Genomic DNA, 27776 nt, shown 5'->3' on the forward strand with positions numbered 1-27776 from the left:
TCTTCTGTACATTCATGGCGTCTTTGTTTATAACTTTGGTTGGTAATTTCTGATTTTTTTTGGGGCTATTAATTAGATGCAATTAATATTGGACGAGAGAATTATTATGATATTTGATGGCAATTAATGAACTATATATTCATTTTTGCATGTACAGAATTTTCAATAAACACGAAATTAACACAAGAATTAAGTAGATGATTCAACACTGTTAACCTAATTGGTAGCAGTGTATGAAATTTCAATTTTTTGAATGGTACCCTTTAGCTTCAGCTGAAGGTTTGGCCTTGAAGGGCACAAGACAATGTCTCTCCAGAAGGAACCAGGCTCGAGGATAAGGCTTGGGTTCTGCATATTAAGCTCGTATATGGATTCTGCCTCAGAGTTTAAACTGCTTAAGTTTGTCAAGCACTTTATCTCTTCCGGATCGACTAGCAAATTGTTGTCTCCATCCTTCAATCCTATCAGCTGCATTTTTACACACAAATCCAAGTACATAAATTTCATGCTATGCATATGTCTGAGCAAAAATTTATCAACTATTATATGAACTTTTGTGTTTATCATTCAAGTAGTAGATCACATCGGCTGAAAATGGCCGATTGGACGAAGAAAGGTTAAAAGTGTTTTTAACAGTGCTTGAAAAAAAAAAGTTAAAAGTAATTTTTAGTGCTTTATTAAGAAGAACTAAACAAGTCATTTTTTTCCGGGAAACAATTCGTTTTTGATAAAACTTCTACATCCTTATGATAAAAGCATTTTATGTGAGCATAAATGCTTCCTACAAAGTATTTCCACATGAACTCGTTCATGTGACGATTGATAACAATAATAACCAAAAGTTAATTGACACATGCATGTGCATCTTCGTAAAATGTGATCTAAAATTGTGGTATTTGTAACATTACTTAAAGTAGTTAGTATAGTTGGAGAGTCCAAAATTACCTTTGGAGGGCCAGCCATAGTATTGGTGCCGTAGAGCCTGGCATTATCAACAAGCTGGCAGTATCTATAAAATGCACTAGCAAATCTCTTGTGGGATTTCAACTGCGAATTCACCCTCACTGCCCTCCCAACCATGATTGCCCTTCTGATGCCTCTAACAACAGCTAAATAAGCATCACAAACAACTCCAACCAACTCTATTCTGTAGGGTTTTCTCCTGGGTTCCTCTCCATTATCTATCTTCTGCTGATCCTGATGATCCTCTCCATCGTCCACTCGTTCCCAATAGTTTTCGGTAATGGTGCCGTCTTCCTCCACCTTGTAACCGACCCCCATTCTGTAGCGGCATTTGTGGACATCCCGGGCCATGGCTATTGTCTGCTCAACAAAGGGCATCCATGATAGAGTGCCGTCCATGATCACATCCCTTCCTTCATTAAGTGCAGTCACTAGAAGCGATGATGCAGCATCAGTAGATGATTGGTGCACCTGCATTGATCAATCAGTCAGTTGATTCAACTAGATAACTTCTATGATGGAATTATCGCATTTGAAAATGCTACAAAAACACATTCTTAGATCAGTTTAGCTCATCACAGAATGTGGCAGACATGCACATAATACATCAATTATCATGATCAACTGTAATGACATCAGTTACGACGTTTGTGAAACTATGTAAGGGTATAATGCAAAATGTGTGCATACATATAACATAATGTAGAAATTCTTTGCGTAGGGACTACATGACGCCTTGAAGAAACCTCAGTTTTACAGTTTGCTCAAAATTTTCAATTTTTATCCCATTGAATGACGTGGTTGATTGTTAGGGTATAGAATGGTCTTTCAGAGCTTCGATCTTAAGGTTTTAAGTATTAATTTCGAGCACTTACAACCTAAGATCTGGCTAGGCAATTAATCCGAGATTAGAAATCTAAACTCACTGTCTCCCAGGTTATATTGTGATAAACAAAATTAATTAAATGAGAGAGACTTACTAGCTCAGCAGTTTGGAGCATGTCACTGTGGTGACCTCTAGAGCTAAGGGCTCTGTAAAGGACGTCTGTCTCTTTGAAAGCATCTGCCTCTACTACCACAGCATCTGCTGCTGCTCCAGACCAGAATGACCTGCCAAACATGGACATGCACACTTAGCACACTCCATTAATCACTAAATGATCCTCATTGCCTCGTTTAGTCTCTAAGATTGGTTTGACTTGGATAACTTAATAGGTTTAACAAATGTGGAATGAAGAAATAGATGTCAATTTACATAGTTTGTCCAAGTCGAAGGTACTAGATGCATTTAGTCGTGAAGAAAACTTGTTCCGCCCAATCTTAGACATGAAACAAGGCGCAAGCTTTAAGAAAATTACTCTTTGAGAATATTTTTGAGGACAGTGCTTTTGCCAGCCCCCATTCCACCACCCATAAGAAGAAGCACGGGACTCCTCTCACTATGGGCCACCGGCTTCATCACGTCCGTACATTGTGATTCTCCCTTTATTGAAGTGCTACCGATGGCTTTCATTTCATCTACCAGCGTAGAGAACACCCTTGTCATCTTTAGCTCCTTGCTGATCCTCTCAAATCTCTCTTTCCTATATGTTAAACAAAATAAGCAAATTCTCACCATATTAGATAAAATAATTAGCAATTCAAAATTCATCCAGTACATAAATAGTCTCATCAGTTTCAAATTCTCCTCACAAAATGATTTTTTTTTTTTTTTTTTTATAAAGTTTGTTTGTTTGGATGATTTTTGGTTATATTTTTGGATCGGTTTCTTGGGGGTAGAATGTAGAGAATTGAAAGGATATTGGAGTGTTGTTTTCAACTTCAAGGGTTGTGCAGAAAATGCAGCAGCCATACTTCATTAAGAAGAGAAAATGTGTAAGGGTATGGTACATTTCGATCATCCATACTTGTGTAAAAGAGTTGGTGATTAGACAATATTTAAACACTAAAATCACCTTACTACTCCAGATTAAATCCTAGCCCTTCATTGGGATTTAAGTGATCTAATATGGAGTGTACATTTGTCACTCACACATTTAAACAAAAAACTAGCCGTTGGAGGCCAACCCTTCATTTCTTCTTCTTCTTCCATCTTCGATGCAGGCAGCACCCTTTGCTCAGGAGCTCCTTGCTGCCTTCGACCCCTCGACTCCAGGAGCTGGTTAGCTTCCAACATTTTTCTCCTTGTTCCAATGTTAAAACATGGTGAAATTTGAACCATTAGATCTTGGTCAAGTATACAATGAACAAGATTTAACGGTTAAAAATCTTAGAGTATCTCATCTATGCCACACAGAGGCGGTCCAAAGGCAAGGCGAACAAGGCATGCGACTTGGACGTCACTTTAAATGAGGCTTCATATTTTCTTCATACTCTTGTTATACATGGATCTTGAGTCTCTAAATTTACACATCTCGCATTTACTTGCATTTCATTGAATCTTGACCATTCTATTAATACAACGACATCGTAAGACATGACCTGTCAAATTTTAAAGTTTAGAGAACTAGATTTTAATCCTTATATAAGATGAAGTTTAGAAAAATGTCTTATACAAGATTAAAAATTGTTTTTAGTCCCTAAATTCTATTTAATGCTAGCATATGCATTTAATGTCTTTTTTTTTTTTATAATAATTTTATGGTGTCCAGAATTACATTTTATATAAAATATTGTAAATTTTAATATCATTTAAAATTCAAATCGATTAGCTTTATTTGTTGGCATTTTATCACCAATTTATGGTAAGTGTCGTATATAATAAAGAAAATATTTTAGTAGACTTTTCTGTACACTAATGTTTTTGCATATTTTCTTATGTGCCACTAATCCATTATAAAATATTTAGGTATAGACATTTCGGTAAACTAGTTTAGGTATATATGGACATTTCGATACACTAGTTTGGTATAATATATAGGTATGGACATTTCAATACACTAGTTCAGTAAAATAAATTATGGTATGGACGTTTAGGTGCACTAATTAGAGGAAGTTAAACAGAATTAAAGAATTAAAATATGTACAATAATAAATTTAAAATTTAATGTGGAGACATTAATAAGATAACTATAAAATATTAAAACAAAATTATAATATAAATTTGAATTAAGTACACATTAAGGCACTAAAATGAATATGTAATATAACACCAAATTTTTATTAAATTTTAATCTTCTTCAAGAATTAAAGCTCAAAAACCCCCTTTAAAGTTTCGCATATCCAGTTGATTAACTCCAAATTTACTGTCGAGTGTAAAGAAAAATGAAGCAATAAAGAATAAATATATCAGCCAAGAACACCCACAACCCTAGCAGACACCTACGGCCCACCCTCCCCCAACCATAGTAAGCAACGTAATTAGGGACACAAATCAACGAGTCCTTGGTCATCTTTATTCAGTTTTTCAGCATATTCTCTGGGGCAGTTTTTCAGCATACTCTCTGGACTTCTCAGCCCCAATTGCTTGGTATCAACCAGGAAGTCAATCTGTGATGTTTTACTCAATCCTTTGAACACTTGGTCACATTGAGAATTTCATCCACAACTTGAAACAGCAACTCTCAATGTTTCCTGCTTTGCGGTTGCCATCAATGGGGTGTGATGGGTGGATAATAGATGTTTTTAATCGTTTGTTTTTTATTTTTTATTTTTTAAAATTATGAGTGATAAGTTGGAATTATTCAAGTGGATACGGAGTTGCCATCAATGGGGTGTGATGGGTGGATGATAGGTGTTATTAATCGTTTGTTTTTATTTTATTTATTTATTTAAATTATGAGTGATAAGTTAGAAGTATTCAAGTGGATACGGGGTTGCCATCAATGGTGTGTGATGGGTGGATGATAGCTAGGTGTTTTTAATCATTTGTTTTTATTTTTTATTTTTAAAATTTTGAGTGATAAGTTGGAATTATTCAAGTGGATACATGTCAAAATTAAAATTTGATGTATGACATTAGGTTAATAAAATGATCAAGATTTAATGAAATACGGGTAAATGCGGGATGTGTAAATGTAGAGACTCGAGATTCATCATATATTTTTTAATTTTCATCATTCATTGTTCAAATAAAGAAAAAAGACTCTTACTATCATAAATTTAAAGGAAAACTAATGAAAATGGTTTGAAAACTTTGAGTTTTAATGATAAAGACAAAATAAAGGGTAAAGTGAATAGTAATAAGGGTAAAACTGTAAACAGTTAAGGTTGTTATGGTTGTTTTGTAATTAGTGAGTGATTAGTTGATGAAGGTGTAATTAGTTAGTTATCTAAGTAACTAGTATATAAGGCATCAGTGTGTAATCTTATGAACATAATGAAGATACATTTCCTTTTGCTCAACAGGATCATCCTCCGCCATCACATTCCAGCTCTAGTTCTTCTCATTTACAACCATCCAATCCTATTCCCACCACATTGACTTTTCCTTCTCTATCTCAACCTTCTTCCTCTCTGTCTCCTCTCTTATCTCCAACTCCCTCTTCACCCTCTCCATCCTCATCTCTTCCTGTCCCCTCTTCTACTGCCTTACCTAACCCTCATCTTTCTGCACCCTTAATCCCTCTCAATACTCATTCCATGCAAACCAGATCCAAATCGGGTATTTTTAAACCCAAAGCACTTATGGCAACCAAGTATCCCATTTCTTCTGATCTCTCTCCCGATTATACACCTTCTACCTATCTTCAAGCATCCAAACATCCTCATTGGCGTCGAGCAATGCAAGAAGAATTTAATGCTCTCATTCAAACTGGCACTTGGTCTCTAGTTCCTGCTACTCCCACTCAGAACTTGGTTGGTGCGAAATGGGTGTTCGGAATCAAACAAAAACCGGATGGTACTATTGATAGGTACAAAGCTCGGCTTGTTGCCAAAGGCTTCCATCAGCAGCAAGGCATTGATTATACTGAGACATTTAGTCCAGTTGCTAAGCCTGTTACTATTCGGTTACTTCTCACTTTGGCTGCCAAGTTTGATTGGGTTCTCAATCAACTTGATGTCAGCAATGCCTTTTTGCATGGTACCTTGACAAAATCTGTGTTCATGATCCAACCACCAGGATTTGAAGACCCTACCAAGCTCAATCATGTCTGTCATCTCCATAAATCTTTGTATGGGCTCAAGCAAGCCCCCAGGGCCTGGTATGACAAACTCACCACTGCATTGAAGTCTCTGGGTTTCTCAGGTTCCTCAAATGATCATTCTCTATTTGTCAAGAAGGCTCCTGCGTTGATCTTCATTTTGGTCTACGTTGATGATATTATTGTTACTGGACCGAATGCTCAACTCTGCCAAGATGTTATTTCTCAGCTCAGTTCTTTATTCCCTATCAAAGATCTTGGTCCTCTTCATTACTTCCTTAGTATTGAAGTCAAGCGGTCATCATCTGGTATCCTTCTTTCTCAACACAAGTATATTCTCGATCTTCTCTCCAAAGCACACATGGAAGGCTCCAAACCTTGTGTCACTCCTCTTAGTACAACTAAATTGGATGATGACTCTTCTCTGCTTGATAACCCTGAGGAATATAGATCTTTGGTTGGTGGTTTGCAATACTTAACGTGGACACGGCCAGATCTGTCTTATGCAGTTAATTTGGTTTGTCAATTTATGCACTGTCCGAGACAAGCTCATTTTCAGGCCGTCAAACGCATTCTCCGATATCTAAAGGGTACTCTGTCTCTTGGCTTATGGTTTCCCAAATGTCCTAAACCTCTTACTCTCACTGCTTTCTCTGATGCCGACTGGGCCGGTTGCAGTCTCGATCGCCGGTCTACTGGGGGGTTTTGTGTCTATTTGGGTGACTCCCTTATAAGCTGGAGTGCCAAGAAACAGCCTACTGTGGCTCGGTCATCGATCGAAGCTGAATATCGATCCTTGGCTAACACTGCAGCTGAACTGACATGGATATGTAAGCTTTTACTTGATGTTGGTCTTGATCTTCCTTCTTCCCCTCAGATTTGGTGTGACAACATTTCTGCTATTTCATTGGCTAAAAATCCAATCTTCCATGCTCGAACCAAGCATGTGGAGATTGATTATCACTACATTCGGGAAAAAGTGCTTGCTCATCAAGTTCAGGTTTTGTTTGTGTGTACTTAAGATCAGGTTGCTGATATCTACACCAAGGCTCTGTCCAAGCACATATTCCATCTTCTCCGGGACAAACTCTCCCTTCGGCTACCTCAGTTCGGTTTGAGGGGGGATAATAAGGGTAAAACTGTAAACAGTTAAGGTTGTTATGGTTGTTTTGTAATTAGTGAGTGATTAGTTGATGAAGGTGTAATTAGTTAGTTATCTAAGTAACTAGTATATAAGGCATCAGTGTGTAATCTTATGAACATAATGAAATGAAAGGATAATTTTCCTAATAAATAGTACCAAGATTGACTTTTTAGTGTAAAAATGTGATTTTTCGTTAAAGTGAACCGTACCAGAAGTTTTTCGTTAAAATTTCCTAAATTTAATCTGATGCATCTCAAATTCCGATTTTTTTGGAAAAAAAAAATCATAATAAGGTATTAAATTTGGAATACGTCATCTCATTTTCGCCATAGGCGTCATTTTGCATTAACACGACTCCGGTGCTACGTAAGCAATTTTGACAAATTTGTTAACCAATTTTGACAGTAAAATTAGACAGAGTGAGACATAAGTGGAGTACGATTTGACTTTCAAGAAATTAAATGTAACTAAGTCCTTTTTCATACTAAATTCGTATACGTTGGGACATTTTGGCAAATAGTGAAAGTTTTTGTTAACACCACGTGCACGTATCAACTTGTAGGGTTGCCATATCTTTTGTCAATAGCAGATAAGGAATCTTGTGGGCCTTTCATTGTTTTATAAATCTCCACCTAGGTTCTGATTAGGCACTAAACGGTTGACCACCATTCTAATTAATTCTTAAATTTTAAAAAAATAAGAAAGGGCATCTAGGCAGGTCTAGGCGACCACCTAGGACAAAAAATAGATAACTTCCATTTTTTCATTTTATTTTTTCAATAAATTTTAAGATACTTGTTGGGTACTTGGATGAATACTCATTATATGTTTGTTTATCATGTTTTCAATATGTTACAGTACTTTACAATTGATATGTCATTCTATTTTGCAATTTATGTATTCCAATACAGTTATATATTTTTGAAGTATAAGTAGACATTTATTTATATATCAGTAAATAAATTTAGTTGAAGTTAAAAAAAAAAAAACTATCTAGGCCCTCGATGGCCTAGGCGCTAGGTTCCTACCTGTTACTTGACTAATGATTAGCGTTTTTTAGAATCTTGGAGCTGCTAGGGGTTGTCATATCATTCGTCATGAACAATACAATTATGATAAACAAGTACAGTTGTGCATTATACAATATAATTTCCTTTCACTGTTCTCGGAAAAAAAAAATCTATCCTATTTCAGGAGAGTTGGGAGAAAAATTATAAGTGGGAAGTAAATGCGTCTAAGTTAAACTAATACGCAAAATTATTCTTGATTATTAGGTAATTAACTAAATGGGAGAATTAACCTGGTAGCTGCCAATACCATGTCCTTGAGCTTCGTTTTCTTCTTAGTCTCTACATTCAAAACCTGCAAGATAAAATGACAGATGAATAAAATATTATATTGCCATTTAAATTCTAGCTGGACCTTTTGTATTGAATAATATGTTTTAAATTTTCTGGGTAATATATATATATACCTGACTAATCTTTATAGTAGCTTGGCTCCAGTGAAATGCAAAATAGCTAAGGATGCATCTATCAAATTCATCAATCAAATTTATGTAGAGAGAATCTGGATCTGCTTCTAAAGCGAAATATTCGTAGATGTTATCTTCACACCCTTTCGTTTTTCTCAAGTAGTCATAAGCTAACTTGCACAGCTGGGGGCACTCATTTGCATCTAAAATTCCCAGTTGCCTAGCTGCACATATAAACAAGCAAAAATTAAGCACTTTAAAATAAATAAAATTTAGTACTTTAGCAAGAAAAAGTTAGTAACAAGACTCAACGTTAAAATTAATTTCCTATTCAGTAATATAAAAAACTTGTAAAAGTTGAAAACATAGAAAAATACAAACTAAAATGTAAAATGTTATATTAACTTGGTTTCAAGAGGGGTCAACTTCAGTGACCCCCTTTTTTCATGAACTAACAGAAAATGCTAACTAAAATGTTCAATTAATCTCTCTTCCCATGCAGAACATGCCTAACTTTTTTTTTTTTTTTTTTTTTTGTATTCAATAATACTCTTTAGTGGCATACAGATTGACCAAGTTGCCCTTATTTTCCAATTTTACTTCTTGTTGGTTTGAGCCTCCAAAGTTAGCCATGATGCTTTGAAGATCGTGTTCCTTCGTAACTTCTAATAAAATCTACTGTTTTCCCCAAAAAAAATTAAAAGTTTTTGAATAGTAATTAGGTTTACGACTTTTCAAAACATGTTAATTTTGTAAATAAAGTTAGGATAATGTTAAGGAGATCAAAATTTTAAACTAAATTTGCAAATAAATGGTGTGTCACTAATAGAAAATAAGCACATTATCCAATTATTAACATCTACAATTTCATGTTATTTGATTTACAAAATTTGATTTAAAAATTTAGTTTTCCTAGTATTATTTAAGTTTAATGAGCTACCAACTAATACATGTTATAAATACCAACTAGTTAGCTATTCCAACTTACTTCTCGACCGAGATCCCAAGTTCATATTCTTCTTACCAAGTTAGAAAAATAATACAAGCATATGTTTTTCTTTTTCTGGAAAAGAAATATAAACATATGTTCATGATAGTTTTGAACATATTTCATTGACTAAAGTTAAAGAAAAGGGTTAGTTTTGGAATAAAATGCAAGAATGTGTAAGAAGTTTAACCCAAGGTTTTTCCTGTATCATTCTAGAAATTTACCGACATAATGGGAGAATTTTTCGATATGTCCGACGCGGCCGGATTCCGTCCTCTCTAGCCGTGGAAAGATATTGTTTGGAGCTCTCAACGCCTTAGACGACTTTTTCCGACGATAACGGCTCGTTGCAGCAGCAGCCAGAAGCCCAACAAAGGACGCAGCCAAGATGTGTACTGTGAGGTTGATTTTTCCATTCCCACCTTCTAAAACATATATATATATATATATATATATATCAATTACAGAGTTTGATATGAGAGAGAGAGAGAGAGAGAGGTTGGCTTTGGCTTACCATGGTGCTGCATCCTGCTGGAACTCAGAGGCAGAGCAGGAGTGATATGTTTAAGCTTTGAAGGGATTGAGACGCCTCTAGTTCTATTTCTAACGAGGAGGTCATGTCTTTACAAAAAATAGGAGATTCTCACTACATGATACAATTGTTGTAGAATTAGTGGTTGAATGCCCACTCAAAAGGAATAAAGACTTGGGAATAGTATTTGATACTTTCAAAAGTGGTATTTGGATGGTTGTTATTACGGGAGTTGTTCTATAAATAGAACACTCTGTGTGCTATCAAAATACACTGCGAAAGAAAGAATAAAAGAAATAATATCAGTATCCCTCCATCTCTTTATATGCCATCCTTTTGTGTTATAGCTACTAAAGTTACAATGTGATATTTTGCACCCGCTTCGCTCATGTCCCTAGCAAAGGTTATCTCTTTAACTTTTATCTATTTATAACATGTTATCAGCACGACTCTCTAACCTTAACTAGTTCTCATCTCCCTTCACCGAAAAGAAAAAAAAAATGCTTCCTCCAAGGATTTTCCTGTTCTTTTTCTTCCTCTGCTTCACCTACATGATGTACCGTCGCGATGAACTGCTAACACCATGCCTACTTCTCTTTCTCAATTTAACAATTACTTATATCTTTGATTTCTTATTTGGTGTAGTTCTTGATTACTAACCCAGTGTTTATTTATGTTAATTTTACTGTGATCAAAGATGGTCCGGTACAATCGCCCATCTTGAGCTACTAATTTAATTTTATTGCAATTTTAGGTGGTGCGGTATAATCGTCCATCATATGCTTGCTTCAATGAGAATGGTGCGGTACAATCGCCCTTCTCATTAATCATGTAAATCTCGAGCCTGAAATTTCGAGTGCTTATCATTTTGGCCTGAAGATCAAAATGAAAAATTTGTAAGAACCAGAAGTTCTAACACTATATTCCTCCAGGAATACATATTATTGCAAGTTCTTACACATCTCATTTTTCTTTCAGAAAAGAAAATGGCGAACTTGGCAAAACTTGATTTTGTTGCCCTAGACATTACTGGGAAGAACTACCTCACCTGGGTAGTGGATACCAAGATCCATCTGAAGGCAAGGAATCTTGGAGAAACCATTAGGGAGGAAAACAATGCATCATCTCAAGATCGGGCGAAGGCTATGATCTATATTCGTTGCCACCTTGATGAAGGACTAAAGAGCAAGTACCTAACGGTTGAAGATCCGTTAGCTCTCTGAAAGGCATTGAGAAACATATATAAGCACTAGAAAATGGTGATTCTTCCAAGGGCTCGTTATGAGTGGAGTAAGGATCCAGGATTTCAAGTTAATAATTGAGTACAATTCTGCGATGTTCAGAATTAGCTCCCATATGAAGCTCTACAATGTTCATAACCAGGTTCCAAGGCATAATTCAAGCCCGAGCTTCAAAAATGTAAATTGCCACAAAGCCAAAACTCATATGAACAACGCTCCTAGAAACTTTGAATAAGCCTGCCATAGGTGTGGTGGCAATGGGTATTGGGCGCATAACTATTGTACCCCAAAACAAATGGTGGATTTATATCAAGCTTCCCTCAAGGATAAGGGTGTTGAGACCAATTTCCTCGACCAGGCTAGACCAATGGATATACTTGATCCAGTTGCGACTTATCAAGGTAGTTGAACACAACCCACCTAGATGTCTTGAACTTCATTCTGGAAAGAGGGAATGAAATGTATCGGTCCGATTGAATCATTTATGTTTGATGTATTATGAACTTGTAGTTTAAAACTCGCATTTCAATTCAATAAAAGTGGCATTTAAATTTCCTGTTATTATGAATAAATGATTTTTAACCGTGATCCCCTTTACTCAGAAAGCATGGATAAAAACTATGGTTATTTTCAAAACAAGAGAAATGGCGGAGATATTTGTCTTGCAGATAATGCAACTACGCATACAATACTTCGAGATCGAAAATATTTCTCAAGCTTGATGCTTACAAAAGTAAGGGTAACAACAATATCAGGCTAATCAGATGTAATTGAAGGCTCAAGAAAAGCTCAGATCATGTTACCAAATGGAACAATATTGTCCATACAGAATGTGTTGCACGTTACTCGATCTACTTGAAATTTGTTGAGTTTTAAAGACATACGTTTAAATGGATACCAAATTGAAACGAAAAGTGCAGAAAATGTGGAGTATCTATGCATTACCTCCAATGATACCTAGAAGCGTATATTGGAGAAGTTACGTGGTTTGTTGAGTGGATTGTATTATACATATATAAAGACAATTGAATCACATACAGTCATTAACCAGAACTTCATTGATTCAAAGGTTTACATGCTTTGGCATGACCATCTGGGTCAACCAGGATCCACCATGATGCGTAGGATCATTACCAACTCTAATAGACATCCATTATTGAGCAGACACATTGTTATCTCAAATGATAACCCTTGCAAGGCTTGTTATCAAGGGAAGTTGGTGATTAGACCATCACAACTAAAGGTTGATGCTGAATCCCCATCATTTTTGTAAAGAATTTAAGGGGATATTTGTGGGCCTATTCAACCATCTTATGGACCATTTTGATATTTTATGGTTTTGGTTAAAGCATCTACCCTATGGTCACATGTTTATCCTTTGTCTACTCGAAATGTAGCTTTTGCGAGACTTCTTGCTCAAATAATCAAGTTGCGAGCACAGTTCCCAGACTATCCCATTAAGTCAATCTGACTTGATAACGCTACTGAATTTACGTATCAAACCTTTGATGATTATTGCATGATATTGGGCATTAATGTTGAACACCCTGTTCCTCATGTCCATACTCAAAATGGTTTAGCAGAAGCATTTATCAAGCGGTTTCAATTAATAGCTCGCACTCTGCTCATGAAAACAAAATTGTCAGTTTCTGCATGGGGACATGCCATCTTACATACTGCATCATTGGTTTGATTGAGACCTATAGCCAACCACGAATACTCCTCAGTACAACTCGTGTTTGGGCATCAACCAAACATTTCACATTTACAAGTTTTTGGTTGTGCTATTTATATGCCTATTGAACCACCACAACGCACTAAAATGGAACCTCGGTGTATACTGGGAATTTATGTGGGTTTTGATTCACCAACTACCATTGGATATTTGGAACCTTTGACAGGTGATATGTTTAAAGCTCATTTTGCTGATTGTCACTTTGATGAGACAATATTCTCATCGTTAGGGGGAGAAAAAATCGTTCCAGAAGAATGACAAGAGCTAACATGGGTTGTACCCACCTTGTTTTATTTTGATCCACGTAGCACTCAATGTGAAAATGAAGTGAAAATGATCGTTCATCTTCAGTTAATTAAATGCCAGATGCATTTAATAATGCTATGAAAATGACAAAATCTCATATACCAGTTGCAAATTCACCTACAAGAATTGATGTCCCTGTTGGACAAAATAAAGTGGTAGCGAATGATTCATCTGGTGCACGCCTCAAGCGTGGTAGACCCTCAGGTTCAAAAGATTCAGCCACTAAAAAGAGAAAGACGAAGGCACAACTGAATTCGAATGAAATCATTCAAGAAGAGAAAATGAATGACAAATCCACAACTGATGATTCTATACTTTTAGGAAAAGAAAATGTCATTGATGAGACACATGTCTCTGAAGAGACAACGGTACATGAAAGCAAAGAAATCTCCATAAATTATGCATGTACTAATGAATTGTGGGATCAAAATGAAATAATTATCGACGATATGTTCGCATTCGCAGTAGCCACTGAAATCATATTAAGTGATGATATTGAGCCCCGCTTTGTTAATGAATGCAAACAGAGACAAGATTGGCCTAAGTGGGAAAGATGCAATCCAGGTAGAATTAAATTCCTTAGAAAGGCGAAGTGTTTTTGGACCAGTAGTCCAAACTTCGCCTGATGTAAAATCCCGTGGGTTACAAATGGGTATTCATAAGAAAGCGTAATGAGAAATGAGATTGCAAGATATAAAGCACGACTCGTTGCATAAGGCTTTTCACAAAGACCTGTAATTGATTATGAGGAGACATACTATCCCGTAATGAACGCAATTACGTTCCGTTACTTAATAAGTTTAGTGGTTTAAAAAAAACTTGACATGCGACTTATGGATGTCATCATTGCGTATCTATATGGAGAATTAGATACTGACATATACATAAAGGTCCCAGAAGGACTTAAGTTGCCTGAAACAATTAACAAACCACGAGGTATGCTCTCAATCAAATTAAGGTGATCATTGTATGGGTTGAAACAATCTGGAAGAATGTGGTATACTCGTCTCAGTGAGTATTTGATCAAAAAAGGGTATACCAACAATGTCAATTGCCCTTGTGTGTTCATTAAGAAATCAAATTCTGGATTTGCTATAGTGGCAGTATATGTCAATGATATGAACCTAGTTGGAACCCTAAAGAGCTCAATAAAGCTATTGAATATTTGAAAAGCAAATTTGAAATGAAAGACCTTGAAAAACAAAATATTGGCTCGACTTGCAGATTGAGCATTGTGCTAGTGGAATTTTGGTCCACCAATTAGCTTACATTGAAAAAATCATGAAGTGATTTGGCATGGACAAGGCTTATCCATTCAACACGCCAATGGTTATTCGTTCTTTGGACATTAAGAAAGATCTATTCCGTCCAAAAGAAGATGATGAAATGGTCATTGGACCAAAAGTACCATATCTGAGTGCAATAGGTGCTTTATTGTATTTAGCACAATGTATTAGACTAGATATAGCTTTTTCAGTTAACTTGTTAGCAAGGTATAACTCTGCTTCAACAATTCGTCATTGGAAAAGAGTCAAAGATGTTTTGCAATACCTTCGTGGGACAATAAACATGGGTCTCTTATACTCAAAGAAATCCACAAATGACCAGATCCTTGTTGGATATGTAAATGCTGATTTTCTCTCTGATCTGCATAAATCTCGCTCACAAACTGGATATATGTTCAATAATAGAGATATATCAATCTTATGGCGCTCAACAAAGTAAACACTAGTTGCTATATCTTCAAATCACTCAGAAATACTTGCTTTACATGAAGCAAGTCATGAATGTTCTTGGTTAAGATCAATGATCCATCATATTTGGAATTCATGTGGTCTACCTTCAAAGACAGACAACCAATTGCCATCCATGAAGATAATGCAGCCTGTGTTGCCCAAATAAAAGAAAGATTCATCAAGGGCGATAAGACTAAACACATATCTCCAAAGTTTTTCAATGCACATAAGCTTCAGAAGGCTAAAGTTATTGAAGTCAGACAAATATGTTCCAATGAAAATCTGATAGACCTGTTCACCAAATCTCTACCAAAGTGCATGTTTCAGAAGATAGTGCAGAGTATCGGATTATGTTGACTTACCAATCAGCTAAATTTGAAGAATGCGGAATCAGGGGGAGATACATATCAAGGGGAGCATCCATGATACATGCATGTTGTACTATTTTTCCTTTGATTAGGATTTTTCCCACTGGGTTTTTCCTATCAAGGTTTTAACGAGGCAACATAAGCATACATAACACTATATCAAGGTAAAGTTGTACTCTTTTTCCTTCGCTATGGTTTTTTTCCCATTGGGTTTTTTCCGAGCAAGGTTTTAACGTGGCGACTGATGTTGATATGTGGGCATCCAAGGGGGAGTGTTATAGAATTAGTGGGTGAATGCCTACTCAAAGGAATAAAGACTTGGGAATAGTATTTGATACTTTCAAAAGTGTCATCATTGTATTTGGATGGTTGTTATTATGGGAGTTGCTTTATAAATAGAACACTTCGTGTGCTATAAAAATACACTGCGAAAGAAAGAATAAAAGAAATAATATCAGTATCCATCCCTCTCTTTATCTGCTATCTTTTTGTGTTATAGTTACTAAAGTTACAGTGTGATATTTTGCATCCGTTTCGCTCATGTCCCTAGCAAATGTTATCTCTTTAACTTTTGCCTATTTATAACAACAATATGTTATTTTATTCATGTCACAGCCTGTCCCGAGAAATAATTATCGTTGATGTGAAAAGACTAATTTACCTTTGGACGTTAAAATGTGTGGTGCGTGTTTTGTTTTGAGATGAATTAATTAAGCTTCTCCTAAGTTTTTGGAACCACTTAGGAACTAAAAAACTTTGGTTGTGATTGGGTTGTTGACTAGTTTTGGACCACACACATCACTCATCCATTCTCTCACTCACTCTCGTACTTTCTCTCTCGGTTTTCACACTCTCTTTCTCCCTTTCTCTCTTCAAACTTGTACGGACACACAGAAACAAACCCAAAATCTACACAGATCGAAGGTTCTGAGGCCTCCAATGTTTTCCTAGGATCCTTACGAGTTGAGTGGTACCCATTTCTAGCAAGGGAACCTTTGAGAAACCTTAATTTGAAAGGGAGCCGTGGGTGTACAGTACATCAAACCAGTTCGTGGAGGTTTCAAGATGTTCTAAGGCTCAAAAGGACCACAGTGAGCTTGAGGAGGTCCTCACGATGCTCGGAGTGCATCGTTGGTAGGATTTGGGTCACGAGAAGCTCGAAAACGAAGTTTTGCAGAGGTCGTCGGAGTTTGAGGACTTCTCCAACGTGATTTCACGTGATTCGAGGCATGAAAAAGGTATAACGCAATTCTTTACCTCCTAAACTTCATTTTGGTGGAAATTGCATGAAAAATGGTGCAGAAATGAGCTAGATTAAGAAGTTTGAAAATTTGTCCAGTTTCCGGCGCCGGCGACGGTTGCCAGAGCTGGAGGTAGAAGATGAAGGAATATTCCGTCAAGTATGACGGAATATTCTCATGCCGTCAGTAAGTTTTAATGGAATCTGTTAGGCTTTAACAGAATATTCCCTAATGGTGGTTAGGGAATCTGTCAGGTTTGGCCACGCGTGGGGGCGCGTTTTGCCGTGCCCTTATCGGCGCGTGACGGCTCGAAAAATTTATCTAAAAATTTGGGGATGATCCTGAGGTTGTGTAGGTCACTATGGTATATTCATATACCCATTTTGAGCAATGTATGAGAAGTTATTAGCTAGTTTTGCCTATGTGCTTTAAAATAACGTTTTTATAGTTAATTCGCATATAGGTGAAGCTTATCCCGAGGATTATCCACGGGCGACTCGGGGGCTACGACCCTTTGACATATCAGTGAGTGGACTTTTGGTTTTCAGTATATATTTATATACTTGATATTTTCCCAGAAAAATATGTTTAAATGATAATATGTCATAAATGCCATGCATATACAATTATGTTTCGTGTATGACTTGGTGTGTGATACCTTATATATATAAATGTGGTGCTGTGGAGGCATATGTAAGTTTAGGTAAGTTATGTTTGATTATGTGAATCATCGATGATGTGATATGTGATTGAATAATGTTGAGCTCATAAAACTGCACCTAGGGTGGTTGTGATTTAGCCAGAGATATGAAGTACATGCCTGTTTATTTACGTCACCTCCCGCACTATATGCTCAAATTGGATCCAACTTAAGTGCACTGTCTTGTCGTACAGACCTTATCTATGGTTCCGACTCGTAGGTGACTAGCGATTTATCGCCCGGCTATTATGAGAGAGTAAAATTGAGCATAATTATATTACACCCAATCTTGTCGTACAGACCTTTTTAGTGGTTCCGTCTTATGTGCACTATATTGCCGTATAGGTCATTGTAGTAACTTCGGCTAGATTGACTTTTGAGCTATGAATTCAGCCGTACAGACTACCACAGGGGTTCCGGCTAACATATCATATTTCTATAAAATCATTCTTACTTGGATTGTTTACTTTGTTATATTTTGGCATGGCATACATATGAATATGATTATGTGAAGCATGAATTGAATTGTTATGATTTCAGATATATATATGTATGTATGTATATGCTTATATCTTGATTCTGGGAAAAATTATACATGTTTTACAGCGAGAGGTTAGTATGTTGATAAATGAAATGGTTTTGAAAAACATTTGTTTTTGCCCACTCACGTTGATATATGAATATGATTAAGTAGGCTTGCTGTTGATGGCTTGACGACGTCGGCAGTTCTGACTTATCTAAATAATAGTAGGACATTCCTGGTACTGTATAACTAGTACTTGTCCTACTGGACTGCACCTAGACTTTATGCTCTGATTAAGAGTGTTTACTGTTGTAATTAACTCTTATCACTTTCTGTTTAGTAGTGTACTCTAGTAAATTGGTTTTCGATTATTCATATATTTCTTTTCATTATTGCTTCCGCACTGTGCACATGGCTACGTCACTCTCACGTGACGGTCAGCATGCCTTGATCTCGGTCGGGGTGTGTCAATTCATGACAAAATAATTTTGATTTTTGTAGATGTTTGACTTTGAGTACTCTTATTTATTTAGGATAACTCTACTTTACTAATTACTACCCATCAACTTTTGCTAAAATTGCATTTTACTACAGTTTTTTCATCTCACTTTTATACTTGAAGTCAGATTTTCACTTTACTACTATCAAGTATCGTGATTTTCACTTTACAATCTTTAGTTTTTTTCTTCTCACTTTCATACTTAAAATTATATTTTGCTCTCAGATGCATACTTACGTTAGCCTAAGCATCATAAGCTCTGTTAAAACGTAATATAATACTTTACTGGACGATAATTGTGACAGTGCGTATAAGTATAGGGATGGTTCTAGAATTCCATGGAGACAATAAAAACAACAGTTATGATGAGTAGTTGATGGGTGCGTCATGCATTTTGTGGATCAATCAAATCAGTGGGTCAGCTGAATTATGTCTTATAGCCAAAAGGACAATTTAAGTAATATCAAAGTTATTAAAAAAAAGGTAAAATGATATAATACTTTATTTAAAGTAGCGAATTGTCAATGTCAATTATCGCTTTGTAATAAGAAAAATATTTAGATAACCAAATAAAAAAAATATCTTGCATAATATGTTAAAGCATGTTGGACCACTGCCAGTCTGCCAGCTTCACTTTGATCATGACATGTGATGGAGGGACATCAGCAGATCCGAAACGAATGTGCATGGATTGGGGTATTAATGAAACATTTTTGGTACTGTTTACTTTTAACGTTAAATATATTTTTAGCCTAAAAAGTAATTCCTGGTATTATTCACTTACACTTTTATTTTGTCATTTTTATTAAAAACTAAATTTTTTGAGAACTTTTCGTTAGTTTTTCTTTCAATATAAGATTCAAAGATTATCCAGTATCCACCATACAACTTTTTTTAGAACTTTTCTCAGGTTTGGATTCCATTCGGATCCTAATTGTGGAGATTTTAAAAATCTTCACATTCTAATCATTCATCATGCATTGCGTAGTCATAAATTATTTTAAATTATTTTATTTAAAAATAAACATAAATAGTACCTAACGAAAACTGACCGCACAATGTACGATGAACAGTTAAGATATGAAGATCTCTAGGATTCACAAAGAGAATCCGAAAGGGGATACTCATCCATATTTTTATATCATCATGATGGGGAGAGATTGAATCTGGAACACGATGAGCTAAAGGGGACTCATTAGGATAAACGACCACTTGCAACTTTTCTTAGATGACGTATGTGATGTAGGTTAAGTTATATTCCGCTCCTCGCACTGAAGTTTATATCTATTTTCTCGTTACTTAAGAGTAGTTTAAAATGGCACTTTATCAAAAGAGTTGGTATCGAAAATACTTTAATTAGTATTTTTTTTTTAAATTAGCAGACATTTGATCATATTAAGTTGATGAAAACTTCCTTTTAGTTAGATTTCCCCCTGTCCACTGAAAGTACCTCCCATCCGGTCGAATGGAGCTACCAATCTATGTTATAAGATTAAACGTTGATATCAGCCTACCGTTAACCTTGACTAATAAAATAATAATCAGCATTTAAAGTGTAGGTCAATTATATATGAAGAAACTATATATTAATCCAATAATATACACTTCTTTTGTATATTAATGAATTAGTTCTTAGCCCCCGCACAAGTCTGTCTCCTCTTTATTTATATATATACACACCAAGGGCGGGCTGATAACGAAGATCCATTCCGATTGTTGATGGTGGCGCACCCTTCCCCATGTAATTAAATATGCCCTTGAGTCAATGAAACGATAGCAGTTTATTATAATAATAAGAACTAACATAAAATATCAGCAAGGACTTCGAATCAAAAAAGATAATTCAATATAACATTTAAGAGGTCTTTAATTCAAAGAAGGCTTTTAAATCAAAATAGTCATTGATATTTGTATAGCACATAATTTTAGTCATTGAGATTGAAAATCAATAGAAATAGTCTCTGAGATTGTGCACCATTCATCATTTTGGTCATTATATTAAAAACTCTTTGAGCAATTTTCAAAGCTTTGTAACTCAATCATTTCTTAACCAAATTCAATCCATAATATATCAAAATGAAGATAGGAAAGTGTAGAATAAGATTATACTTATTTGGAAGCTCAAGTGGGTCCATAATATAACTCAAGACCAGTCACATTTTAGGCTATTTTCCGGCCATCTCCTACAACCATTGGGCTTCCAAATATATATAATCTTGTTCTACACTTTCTTATCTTCATTTTGATATATTATGGGTCGAATTTGGTTAAGAAATGATAGAGTTATGAAATTTTGAAAATTGCCCAAAGAGTTTTTAACGGAATGACCAAAATGATGGATGGTGGACAATCTCAGGGACAATTTCTATTGATTTTAATCTTAGAGACCAAAGTTATGTGATATGCAAATCTCAAGGACCATTTTGGCTGAAAAACCTCTAAAGAAACATTAGTTCTTTTATCATGCAATTTTAAGTGAGGGAAGAAGTTTGAAGTGCAACGCAAGTGGTGGGTAGTCATCGTGGTTATGATTTTTCTCTTAACACATTGCATTTCAGATTTAAACTCTCTCATCTCTTGTTATTATAAATTGGTGTAACTATAACTTGTAATAAAAAAATTCGTGTAGGACAAAACATTATTAAATAACTTACAAGTTCCATTTGGTATTTCCATTACTTACCAACTTTAAGTTATAAAATCACACATTAAAAATAAAAAGAAAAGTTGTAATTTATGCAATTATTTTTGTATACATATAGGAGTTGTTATTGCCACTTTGAAAATATCATCTTATAATTTTTAAGAGTGCATTTGTTGCACTAGACTATCTCGAACTGGATTAGCTTCGAGGACTAAGTTGGATTGGCTTAACTTGAACTAAGTACGATAAAAATAGTGAAGTGTTTGGTGCATGCCACGTCCCTGACATGTCGAAAATTTAATTTGTTAGTGAACATTTATTTTACCAAATTTTGATGCATGTCCACACATATATTTCCATATCCTCCTAACATTCACTGCTTGACTGAAGACGTTAAGCTTAGAACTATTTCTTTGACGAGATATTTTTATGTACTTGAAACACAAGCTAGTACATTGTGTGTCATAATACAAGTGAACAAATGACATATTTTTTTAGTATCCCTCCACTTGTATTATTACACATTCTGAAAAATTTCTCCCCTACAACATTAAAAAAAGACGGTGACAAATTTCTCGAACAATTTAAGGTAGTAATTAGGTTAGGTCCCTCCAGAAAATATAAAGTTGAATACTGTACATCATTGAACCTTTTTTTCTTTACTATTCAACATTTCCATTGATCGATTCCGGCCAATGGGACAACCTCATGTGGAGTATTTGTTCGTGCTGAAAAGGCCATACGCTTACTCCCACATTTATATATAGTTTGACATCTTACTACTTCCTTTTGGAGTCGAGTTCTTGGAAAAACATATTAGTTGTCACCAGTCAAAACGCCAACCTCTTCTCCCTAAAATGTTATTTCATGCATAGAGTCTGTAAAAATTTGATCATGTTGTAAACTTTCCTAGTTTATATGTGATTGTGTAAATCCTAAATTAGATTTGATTCTAGTTATCCTTTGCTATTACAACTTGTATTCCTTGGGGATGAAGGAATTTCTTCTCTCCTTTACTACTATAAATAAAGACACTATGTAGGAGGGATAACACACATATTCCCCAACAATTCTACAAACACATCTCTCTCAATCTCTCTTCTCCTTGCCGCCGGCCGCCTTACCCTTGTTAGATAAAATAGGCTACAACATGTTATCAGCATGCTCATACTTCTGCGCTTAGGAACTTGACGAGAAGATTTTTTGCATCAAACCAGTTCATCCATATCATCACGCAATTAGGTTCTTCCAAAACAACAGTTTTTATGTCGATATTTTTGTAGCCTTGATAGCATGAACATTCACCATAATGCATGACCCAACTCTACGTTTTTTGAATTTTAGATTCTACATAAATTGTGTATGCATTATATTCCTAATTGTTGAATTATGTGAATTTGATATTTTCCATGAATTGCATCAAATATATGTACATGCATTAAAATATTTGAATTTAATATGCCTAGAATTAAATTGAATTGAAAAAAAAAAATGTGAAAAAAAGAAAGAAATCGGAAACATGGCCTGGGTTCTTCGAACCCATGACCTTGCGCCTTCAACCAAGCCTGCAGCTTGGATGGTCGCGCCGAGCCAAGCATCGAGTCCCCAAGTTGGAGCCGTGAGCTCTAGGTTAAAGCCTAGAAACCCTGATGCCTTCCACGGCGTCTCCACCATCGCAGGTTGGCCTGTAGCCCATCCTCACACCACGGGTCATCGTGTTTTGACGACCTGCAGTTTGTCCCCAACACTGATTGACCGAGATTTGATTGAATCTCATCAGATTTTTTCTAAAAACCCGATTCGAATTTCTAGGGTTTTGTGATAACACTGAGATTTTTTTTCAATCTATATTCATCTTTGAGGTCTTCGCGGACCTATGGACTCCCCCCGAGCACCATTGTCCCAAAGAACAGCCTCTTGAAGTGTTGGCGCCGACTTTCTTCCTAGGTGAACGCACCTAACTACAGCTGGGGTGTGTTTAAACCCAACCCGAGCCTTATTAGGCTTTGTTACTTAGCCTGCTTCTTCTTTTTGGGCTTACCCGCATTGACCCAAAACCTTTTGGCTTGGCCCACGCGAGATACCAGCCCGAGGACTATGATGTTCCCATGTACTAGACCGTGCCCCCATCTGGGCTCTATTTCTTGGGCCAAGCCATTTCCTCCGACTAGTGAAAAAAAAAGAGAAAAAAAGAGTTTTTTCGAGCTTGCCTTATGCGGCCCGCTTTTCCCCATAGAGCAGTAACCTACACCTGAGACACCCTAGCCCAATTTTTAGGCTTGGGCCTCACAGATCGAAATTGCTCACCCCACCTGTGGGCTTTGGACCATATTTTAAGGCCTCGAGCTTTGATTGTTTAAAACTTTTAGACAATTTGGGTTTTATATTTTTTCACCCACACATTAAATTTGGCTCGAAGTCCAACTAATTAATTCAATTATAATTGTAGACATGAAGTTCTATTTGCATATTTTCTTGTTGCATATTTTTGTGTATATACTTGTGTTTGTCTGTAGGAACATATGAACCTGAAGTTCATAATTATTTTGAAACTTGAAGTTTCTATAAACATGCCTTGTTTGAAAACCTGAAGTTTTCATTAAAACAAAACATCACCCATGAAAACCCGAAGTTTTTTTCATTCAAAATTAAACCAATACATGTCTATTAGAACCTGTATGTTCTACTTCTATGTGAATGGATTTATTTTTTTTCTCCATTACACTAACCACATCTTGTCCATCTATTTTGTGATAGGAACATGTCGAATTTGAACAAACTCGTAGGAACATGTCGAATTTGAACAAACTCGGCTTTGGAGGTCTCTGGAAGGAACTACCTCAAGTGGGTCCAAGATGTGAAGCTCCACCTCACTACAAAGAACTTGCATTCTGCCATTGAAGAAGAGATGGACAATCTGGTTGGTGAAGCTGTGAAAGTCACTGCTATGATCTTCATCCGAAGACATATTCATGATGCCTTGCAAATCGAGTATCTTGCTGAGGAGGATCCACGTGCACTTGCTTTGGCTGATTGTTTTGATCACCAAAAGGACATATTCTTGCCTGAAGCAAGGAACAATTGGCAACATTTGCGCTTCCAAGATTTTAAGTCTGTGAATGGATATAATTATGAAGTTTGTCCAATCCAATCACTTCTCAAGTTTTGTAACGAAACTTTGACCGAAGAGGATTTTCTAGAGAAGACCTATTCGACCTTCTCTACTACTAATATTGTCCTGCAGCATAAAGAACTCAGAAATTCACTAAGTTCTTGGATTTGATCTCTGTTTTACTTCTCAGTGAAAAGCAGAACCAGCTATTGATGAAGAATCATCAAGCTCGACTTACTGGGGTGACTGCGGTGCCTGAAGCATACCATAGCACAAACCAACACCCAAAATGCCAAAAAAGGCATGGTAGGGATGGCCAAAAGCCATCCCATTAGGGTCAACAGAGTCAAGGCCCATTCAAAGGGGAAACAAAGCCCAGAAGTGCTAAAACCTCGCTCTCAAGGCCCCGAACTTCAAGAATGAGGGCAAAGCACCCGAAACCATGGATGCAGATATGTGTTATCGTTGTGGTTCAAAGGACCATTAGTCTTATGTTTGCTAAGCTCCCCAAAAGGTTGTAGCTGAATATCATTCTCGTCGTAAGAAGTTTGAATCAAACTTCGTACAAGTGGACGAACTGGAGACTACAAAGATGAAAGTTTTTAACTTTCAAGTGGATAACACCCCTATGGAAGATTAGAATCTTAGACATAAACTATTTTTTTAGTTAAAATTGCACAATGGGGCTGAATTCCACCTAGTGGCCGAACCCCCTTGTTTTTTGGTTGATTTTTGAACAATTTTCCTTTATGTTTGGATTATTTATTGGTAATTTGTTTTTCGATATTAAGTTTTAATTAATTACCATCCTTGAATAAATGAAATTATTTTGAATTGATATTTGTTTTTAGAACTTTTATGCATGTGACCGATTCAAATTAATTTTTCATTCTAGGTATGACTAGTGAGGAAGTTAGTTGTCTGGCAAATAGTGCAACGACGCACACCGTTTTACGTGAACGCATCTATTTCACTAACTACATACCTAAGAATGCACATCTGACAACCCTCTCAGGCCCACCCAATCTGATAGAAGGATATGGTAAGGCATGTATAATGCTGTCTAATGGTACAATCTTGACCATTGATGAGGCACTCTATTCTTCACGTTCCGGAAGAACGTTGTTGAGTTTTAAGGACATTAGAGATAACAATTACCACACCGAAATCCACGTAGAAAACAGAGTTGAATTTTTGTGCATAATTTCCTATGAATATGGCCAGAAACGTATTCTAGAAAAGATGGATTGTATCCCGAGTGGTCTGTATATTACGACCATACGCCCCATAGAATGCCACTATGTGGCCGGCCCTATTACTGGGACCGCACACGAAATTACACTTTTGCATGATTGTTTGGGACATCTTAGACGAATAGCGATGCATGGTATCCTCATATCATTACACGAGCATCCATTAACCCAAAGTTTAGGTTCGATCCAAGGAATCACATGTCAAACATGTTCTATGGGAAAGCTTATTACTAAGCCTTCTTATGACAAGATTCGTTCGAATCCTCCCATTTTTCTACAACGGATTCAGGGGGACATTTATGGACCGATTCACCCTCCATGCGGACCATTTAGATACTTTATGGTTTTGGTTGACGCTTCCACACGTTGGTCACACGTGTGCTTGTTGTCCACAAGGAACGCTGCATTTTCCAATCTGTTGGCTCAGGTTATCAAGCTTAGGGCTCACTACCCTGATTATCCGATCAAATCTATTCGATTGGATAATGCTGGAGAATTCACATCTAAAACTTTTGATGACTATTGCATGTCAGTTAGGTTGAAGTTGAACATCCCGTACCCTATGTTCACACCCAGAACGGCCTGGCAGCGACTTTCATTAAGCGCTTATAAATGATTGCTCGATCATTGGTCATACGTAGTAAGCTCCATATCATTGCTTGGGGCCATGCAATATTGCATGCAGCAAAGTTGGTCTGCCTGAGGTCTGTTGGGACATGACCATATAACGCCCTTCAGTTGGTTACCGGATACGAACCCGACTTATCGCATCTGCGCGTTTTTAGTTGTGCGGTCTATGTGTCGATCTCGCCACTCTTACGTATAAAAATGGGGCCTTAGCGAAGGATGGGAATCTATGTCGGATATGATTCTCCTTTGATTATTTGTTACTTAGAACCATTGATAGGTGATCTATTTACTGTTCGTTTCGTAAATTGTCACTTCTATGAGACAGTCTTCTTGTCATTAGGAGGAGATAAGAACGTCAACGTTCCTGAAGAATGACGCGAATTATCATGGACGACTCCCACTTTGTTTCATTTAGATCCTCGTACTGCTCAATTTGAAACTAACGTGCAACGCATATTAGATCTCCAGAGCATAGCTCAAAGCATGCTAGATGCTTTCACCAATCTAGCATGAGTGACAAGATCACATATTCCAGCTGCGAATACACCTGCAAAGATGGATGTACCAAATGTATGATGGACTTCCTTCCTGGAAGCCTAGGACACTAATCTTGGTGATCCACATACATTAGCTGAAGGAAATTTTGTGAAAACATGTTCATTTGAGCAACATCTATAGCATGCAATTAACAATTAAAAGGCAGAATCATGCTTGCATGCACTCAAAACAAAACATAACCCATTAAATTCAAAGCCTAGTAGTTAGGTGAACCAAGACTCAACTCATAACAAAGTGAGTTGAGAAATTATACCTTTGTTGATTCCTCTTTGCATAAGCAAAGGATAATCACCCAAGAGATAGGGCCTTCATTCCTTGCTTCTTAGATCTATGGATTTGGATGGAAGAATAGGTTTCTCCAAGTTCTCAAAGTTGAAAACCTCTAAGTCTCCACACCAAGGAAAGATTGATGAAGAAATGAGTGACCTAGAGGAAGTAAGATTGCTAGCTAAATTCCTCTAGGGTGGCCGGCCTCTTAGAGAGAAAAGAGAGTTTGTGTTCTCATCTTTTCTCCAAAAGAAACCCTAAATGAATTTTGGCTATAAAGTCATATTTATACCGACATTCATTGGAGTGGCAAACTTGTAATTAAGTCCAAAACCCACTCCTTTATCAATATGGCCGGCCATAGGGTTTCATTGGGCTTTTTAGGCCTTTGTGAATTATTTGTCATTAAGTTGTCATACAACTTAAGTCAATGGGCTTGACGTTCGAAGCCCATTGGGCCTTGAGGCCCAAAACTAACCCGTGGTCTTTTAACAAACTTTATTCGTTTGATTAATTAACATATTAATTAATCCTTGCCATAAATAATTAAACCATTTAATTATCCTTACTCATCTCCTTTGTTTCTTCAATCTCTACCTTACACGGTGTACGATCCATTAGGTTCCTTTTAGCGAGGCAGTGGGCGATTAGAACTCTTTCAAATTGATTGTGAATTGAAACTTACTTTCAATTCTCCCTTCAGTGATTATACACATTTAGGGCTTCCACAAACCATGAGTGACACCTAGCAGTATGTCATGGTTACCCAAGCTAATCA

General features: G+C 36.4%; 1 protein-coding gene across 3 annotated transcripts; it reads right to left on the reverse strand.

Moving 5' to 3' along the window:
* Positions 1 to 88: 88 nt before the first annotated feature.
* Positions 89 to 10400, reverse strand: LOC126596348 (calmodulin calcium-dependent NAD kinase-like). 3 transcript variants are annotated; one of them, XM_050262903.1, is made up of 8 exons: positions 10168 to 10400; positions 9878 to 10075; positions 8666 to 8889; positions 8492 to 8553; positions 2322 to 2546; positions 1944 to 2073; positions 946 to 1434; positions 89 to 468 (listed from the first exon to the last, which is right to left on the reverse strand). In XM_050262903.1, the coding sequence occupies exons 1-8, from the start codon at positions 10178 to 10180 to the stop codon at positions 217 to 219; spliced, it is 1593 nt and encodes a 530-aa protein (XP_050118860.1). In that variant the 5' UTR covers positions 10181 to 10400; the 3' UTR covers positions 89 to 216. The 3 variants fall into 3 exon arrangements, with proteins under 3 accessions (XP_050118860.1, XP_050118859.1, XP_050118861.1); XM_050262902.1 differs by having other exon boundaries at positions 9878 to 10078; XM_050262904.1 differs by lacking the exon at positions 9878 to 10075.
* Between the last annotated feature and the right edge of the window lie 17376 nt (positions 10401 to 27776).

Source organism: Malus sylvestris, chromosome 13, assembly GCF_916048215.2.
Source record: "Malus sylvestris chromosome 13, drMalSylv7.2, whole genome shotgun sequence".
Taxonomy (NCBI): domain Eukaryota; kingdom Viridiplantae; phylum Streptophyta; class Magnoliopsida; order Rosales; family Rosaceae; genus Malus; species Malus sylvestris.

Excerpts from the sequence above, each read along its gene's own strand:
- LOC126596348 (XM_050262902.1), bottom strand. Across the intron at positions 8,890-9,877 it reads AAAATTCTCCCATTATGTCG|CTAGGCAACTGGGAATTTTA; the intron begins GTAAATTTCTAG and ends TTATATGTGCAG. Across the intron at positions 1,435-1,943 it reads TGCTCCAAACTGCTGAGCTA|GTGCACCAATCATCTACTGA; the intron begins GTAAGTCTCTCT and ends TGATCAATGCAG.